At 34.6% G+C, this 6000-nt stretch overlaps 1 protein-coding gene across 1 annotated transcript in view; it reads left to right on the forward strand.

Annotated features, from left to right (window-relative positions):
- LOC129752815 (fer-1-like protein 6) overlaps positions 1-2283 on the forward strand; it is a 58930-nt gene extending 56647 nt beyond the window's left edge. The window contains exon 19 of the mRNA XM_055748594.1: positions 1970-2283. Coding sequence (XP_055604569.1) covers positions 1970-2210 — 241 coding nt within the window. The 3' untranslated portion in view covers positions 2211-2283. The remainder of the gene's footprint in view (positions 1-1969) is intronic.
- Positions 2284-6000: the final 3717 nt, after the last annotated feature.

Genomic DNA, 6000 nt, shown 5'->3' on the forward strand with positions numbered 1-6000 from the left:
TTAAAAGATAACTTTGTTACAATGCATTAAATTAAAAATTGATTCAGTGTGGTGTTGATGCCCCGTTTGACGGTACATCGGATGGTTGCTACTTTTGTATTCGCATATTATCCATCCGATGCCTTACTTTTTTGCCAAATGCATCGTGGTAATTGTGTTGTAATTTTTGTTATCCCATTTCCCCCCTTCTTTAGCCAAGCAATAGAACAACACATGTGAGCGCTGCTTGGGTGATTTTTTGCCCGGTCGGACACAATCTCATGTGTTCGACCCGTCCGTGTTTCAATGTGGGTAGGAATGCGATGGGTTTCATCGCTTCCTATCAACATTGAAACGGCGCGCGGCAAAAAATCACGCAAGTAGTTCAAAAGCTGTTCACAAAACAAAAGCGCTGCTCACATTTTCACCAACTATTCAATTTCTTCTACCCAAAGCGCTCTAGCTTTGATCTTTCCACCTATAATACTTTCATGTTCTTTCTAAATATTCTACCTTGAATTTTCACAACTCGCCGAAATGCCAAAAATTAAATAAGAATTTATCCCAGCGGCGATTAAAATAAGATAACGAATTGATAAAGAAACTTTATTCTCCAAAGTTTAACACAACAATTTAGATTACCGTAAACTGGGGAAACTTTGATCAACATGAAATTTTTGCAGAGAATCATCATTAACTTAGTATAAAGTTAAAATATGTGAAAACTGTTAACTACGTTTGAAAGCCTATAAATTGAGTTACAAATAAGCTATAATTGGTTTTTATTAGAGGATTTTTGATGTTACTTAAAATGTAATTTTATATTCTTGAAATACCTCGTTTTTTGCAGGCTCACATATTTACTAACATCTCTCCTGATCAAATTTCAGCATTTAGGAACAAATGGGTTGTTGAATGTTAATTTCAACTTTTTTCTTGGTGTAGGTTTAGTTTTAGTGTTATTTTTATGGTCATTTGATGATAATTTTTGGATGGTGAAAAAAACGGTCATTTCCTATGAAAATGACCGTATAGAAAAAATGGCTAAAACCCCTATCAAATGGTTAAGTTTGAAGAAAAGAAGATCATGGGAACAGTGTGAGGACTTAGGGAATTACGTGAAGGTAAAATTTCAGTTGTTTTTGAGGCCATAAAATATTGAAAAATGTTTATAATTTGTGCCCCTAAATGTATGCTGCAACATTGTCCATCTTTTGAGTATATTTGTTTTTGAAAGAAAACGATGAAAAATTCAATTGCGTCCAAAAAAAAATTACGGATATCGATGTTTTGAGCTTTCTTTGCTAATGGCATCAAAACAATAAATTTGATGATGTTGAGATACGCAAAAACCACAGTGATCAAAGTTACCCCGAAAATCGAAGTCTGGTTTTGTAACAAACATTTAATTATTACCACCAGTTTCGTTTGAATTAACTGCAATCAATGATCATGTTTAATACTCTTCACCTCAGTAAGTGTTTTAAAGCTTTTAGGGGTTACGAAAAAGCAACCCCTTCCAAAAAATTTCAAAAATGAATGAAAAAAGAGATCAAAGTTCCCCCAGTTTAAAAGGTACTCAAAATAATAAAATTGGTAGAATTTGCTCCACTGGTTTCAAGACACCTATAGAATGCCTAATTTTGGAGTTTTCAGGGTATGATTTTTCTCATGCTCCGTAATGTGTTAAGTTATTTGAAGATGTTCAAATGTTTCTAAAATAATTAAGAATATTTATAAGTCAAGAACAAAAGTGAAAGAGATAAACAAAACTTAGTGACTATGGAATGTATTTGGCACAAAATTCTTTATCCACTAACACCTAACTTTTTGTTGGCGACTTGACTTATGCGACGTAATACCAAAACTGGGCAATTTAACACTTGGCTTGTTTGAGTGAAACTTAACTATTTGCATTATACATAAACTTTCAACATAACTGCGTAACATCGAATGACAATAAACTGTAATCATTCCGTTGTATTCCCAGGCGGCCGACTTCATCGTTCAACTGGCACCGCCACCCTCTCAAATCGTTCCAAATGATTGTGCGCCCAAACGTCCGCCGAGCGTGTCTGTCCATCCTCGTGCTAGGGTTCGTTGTGCTGGGATGCTACGCCCTGATAAGTGCCGTGCCAATGTCCATCATCACCAAAGCACTGGCCCGTAAGGCTTCCCTGGATAGGATCGTCCAAACTGGCGTCGATGCCCCGGAACAAGAAGATAACTAGTCCTCCCCGGTTGAATGCTAATTTATCGGTTAATCGTACATATGTTTATGTCCGAATGATGCTTCGGGTGTCGTTCCTCCTGCCATTGTGTATGTGTAGAGCAAGTTATCAGTTTGATAAAATGTGTGCTGCTAATTACTGCGATTATATTTGTATCCGCAAACATTTTTCATCTGTTTGATAGCAAGTTCAGTTTGTTTTACTTAAATAGATAGAGAAAGAAATCAATATCGATGACAAATTTTTACTTGGTGTTTGGCTTTATAGTTTTTGAATATTTTTGCAATAATTTTTTTTTTTATGTCATTACTTAATAATCTCAACAAATATCCTTTAAAAAATCTCAACATAAGATTATTTCAATATGTAAAGTTCAAATAGCAAAAGAATAACAAAACAGTCTTCGATTGACTTGATGTGTAATTTGATAGCTTATCAAGTCCATGTATGGAAAGCCGGAACCATGCTTCAACGGATACAGAAGACAAAGTCCATTGAATTCTATAGCAACGCTGAAATGTAGACTGGCAAATTCATGTACTGTGATGCTAGGAAATCGAAGGTAAGGCGACGTCACGTCGCCAATGTGTATCCATCATATGTAGATGTCTAATCGGGTAGTCCAGCATGACGAAAGATTGGAGGATAATCGACGATTTTACGGTCCACAATCGTGGGAGTAATGACATCTTTGTAAAGGTATTGAAGATTTAAAGAAGCTGTCTGTGGAAAATCTGAAGTATTTACTTCGGAATTAACCAACAAATGGGGTCAATACTTGGTGGTAACTACCTCCGAGAGTTTAAAACGGTAAATTTCGTTTTGGTGAGAGAAAAATTTTTGAAGCAGTTGTAAATTGTGTTTCATTTAAATAACGACTTCACCAGGATTATTGGTGAATTATAACAACGATATGTCATCTGCAAAGAGTCGTGGTTTTCCTTTAAGGCCAAGCTTCAGTAAGTCGTTTATGTACAAAAGAAATAGCTGTGGTCCAAAGTTACTCCCTTGTAGTACGCCGACAGTCAGAAGCAAATGCGTACCGTCAAACGGGGCATCATGCAACAGCGGGGTTAAATGCAACACTTGTATACAACAGCCCTGTTATAATTTTTAATTTTATATGATGTAATCTAGTTATCTTTTAATAACAACAAAATGATGATGACATAATTTCTCACATCTTGAATTGGTATTTTAAAGTTTTTTATTTTCATTCACAATAAAAAAAATCTCCAATAAATGTAGAAATTTTAAAATTTGTCGATACCGAAAAAAACGTTACCCATCCTGTACCAAGATTACTGGTGTTAAAAAATTTATAATTCAGTTACCTATCAGGGGTAACATGCAAATCGAAGAGACACCTTGTAAATCTCGTTTACATGTGCTGGAATATGATATTTTTGCATCACGCATTTGTCAACATTTAAATTTAATTCATCCAAACATTTATTTTTTATGATAATTATGACACCCCTAAATATATGCAGTATATTTATGTTCAGATAAAATGTAAAAATGAGTTTCAACAGATGCAGAAATTACTGCAATTGATGTTTTTATGCGTAATGGTTTTGAAGGTATCAAAAATTTATCAAAAACTATAAATTCACATACCTACGTTTTCATTAGATTTTTCATTAAAAACTAAGTTTGACGACGTCAATTTGATGTCCCATCAACATATTTTGATGCATAAAGGGTATGATTATCTGTGGACGTGGGTTTTAAAGAAGCTATTGAAGTGATCTATGGTATCGAAGGCCTTTTTTAGGTCTAAATAGAGAATTCTCAAGATTTTTTTTGCATCCAGACTATGTAGAATTTTATTCACAACTCACATGCTGCTGCTAAGGTATTAATTGACGAGTATTAATAATTTTGTGGATTTTGAGAAAATCTATTGGGTGTCTGAAATGAAATTGCCTCACTATGAAATAGCTCTAACTTTGAACCGTTGGATAGAATTTACCGAAAATTTGGGTGGATTTAGTTCATAGTGCATTATTTACATCCTGCAAAACTTAAAGATCTGTGATTAAAACTCGCGGAAATGGAGCCGAAAGAACAGCTCGTGCGTGATAAACAATCTTGTGCATTCATCATCGATGGACAAGGATCTCTCGCGTCGTTCCATCGCACATTGGTCCGAAATGGCTAAAGGTGGAATTTTTTTCCTAGCGCCTCTGTCTTTCATCTAATCTCTTAAGTGTCTTCAGAACATTTGCTTCTTCAAACATGCTTCATAACTTGAAAGTAACAAAAGTTAGTCAAAGTCCACTATAAAAAAATTGAAAATTCTAACTTTTTTATTTCAATAGGTAGAACTCTACTTTATACTACAAAGTTGTAGAATGCGTAAAAATATGAAACTTTGTTGAATACATTAAAACTCTATCTCTTTTCAGAGCAGAGTTATAAAGGTTTTCTTTTGAAAGTTATTAAAAAGTTAGTTTTTTAAACTTAACTATAGTTAGATGAGGATTTACATGAAAAAGATGTTCTGAACATTTGTTGGGGCATTTAAATCACTCGTTTTGCACAAGATTTCAACATTCTACGACGTTTCCTAGCCAACTTATTGCAATTTTAAGTTTAATTTTTACTCAATTTCACGAGCGTTTATTGCAAAAACGTGCAAGTGGATTTTTAAAACTAATAAACCACATTGAAGCTTGAACTAAGTGCAACAAATTGGTGTTGGCGCCATATGTCTCCACGCGCTCACATTTGAACACAACAAGCATATATTTGATGTGTTTTACGTGTTTCCATACAAAAAATGGAAAAATTGATTTCCAGGCTACGCAGATTCTATGCAGAACGAAGGCAGAAGGCAGTTGAAAATAATTTTTGTATGAAAACACGCAAAACACATCAAACGTATGCTAGTTGTGTTCAAATATGAGCGCGTGGAGACAAATGGCGCCAACACCAATTTGTTGCACTTAGTTCAAGCTTCAATGTGGTTTATTAGTTTTAAAAATCCACTTGCACGTTTTTGCAATAAACGCTCGTGAAATTGAGTAAAAATAAAACTTAAAGTTGCAATAAGTTGGTTAGGTAACGTCGTAGAATGTTGAAATCTTGTTCAAAACGTGTAATTTAAATGCCCCAACAAATAATCAAAACATCTTTTTCATGTAAATCTTCATCTTACTATAGTTAAGTTTAAAAAACTAACTTTTAAATAACTTTTAAAAGAAAACCTTTATAACTCTGGTCTGAAAAGAGATACAGTTTTTATGTATTCAACAAAGTTTCATATTTTTACGTATTCTTTAACTTTGTAGTATAAAGTAGAGTTCCATCTATTGAAATAAAAAAGTTAGAATTTTCAATTTTTTTATAGTGGACTTTAACTAACTTTTGATACTTTCAAGTTATGAAGCATGTTTGAAGAAGCAAATGTTCTAAAGACACTTAAGACATTAGATGAAAGACAGAGGCGCTAGGAAAAAAGTTCCACTTTTAGCCATTTCGGACCACTGTGCATCGCTAAAACGTTGGAAATCGCGAATTCCACGGTGTCGCAAGTGATTAAGCGGTTCGAGGAACGATTGACCACCGATTAGAAGCCCAGAAGTTGAGGAAAAATATTCCGTACAAGTCCAAAAATCACAACCGCGTAGTTGGGGCCTTCAACCAGAACCCGAACGCCTCCGTTCGGGATGTGGCTTAGAGCAGCATGAAAGCCAAAGTTTTGTCCCGAACACCAAAACTAAGGCTGGGATTTGAACGTTCAAGGTACAAAAGACCCCTAATCGCGACGAGAAGCAGAATAAGT

Source organism: Uranotaenia lowii, chromosome 3 (assembly GCF_029784155.1).
Source record: "Uranotaenia lowii strain MFRU-FL chromosome 3, ASM2978415v1, whole genome shotgun sequence".
In the NCBI taxonomy this organism is placed as follows: domain Eukaryota; kingdom Metazoa; phylum Arthropoda; class Insecta; order Diptera; family Culicidae; genus Uranotaenia; species Uranotaenia lowii.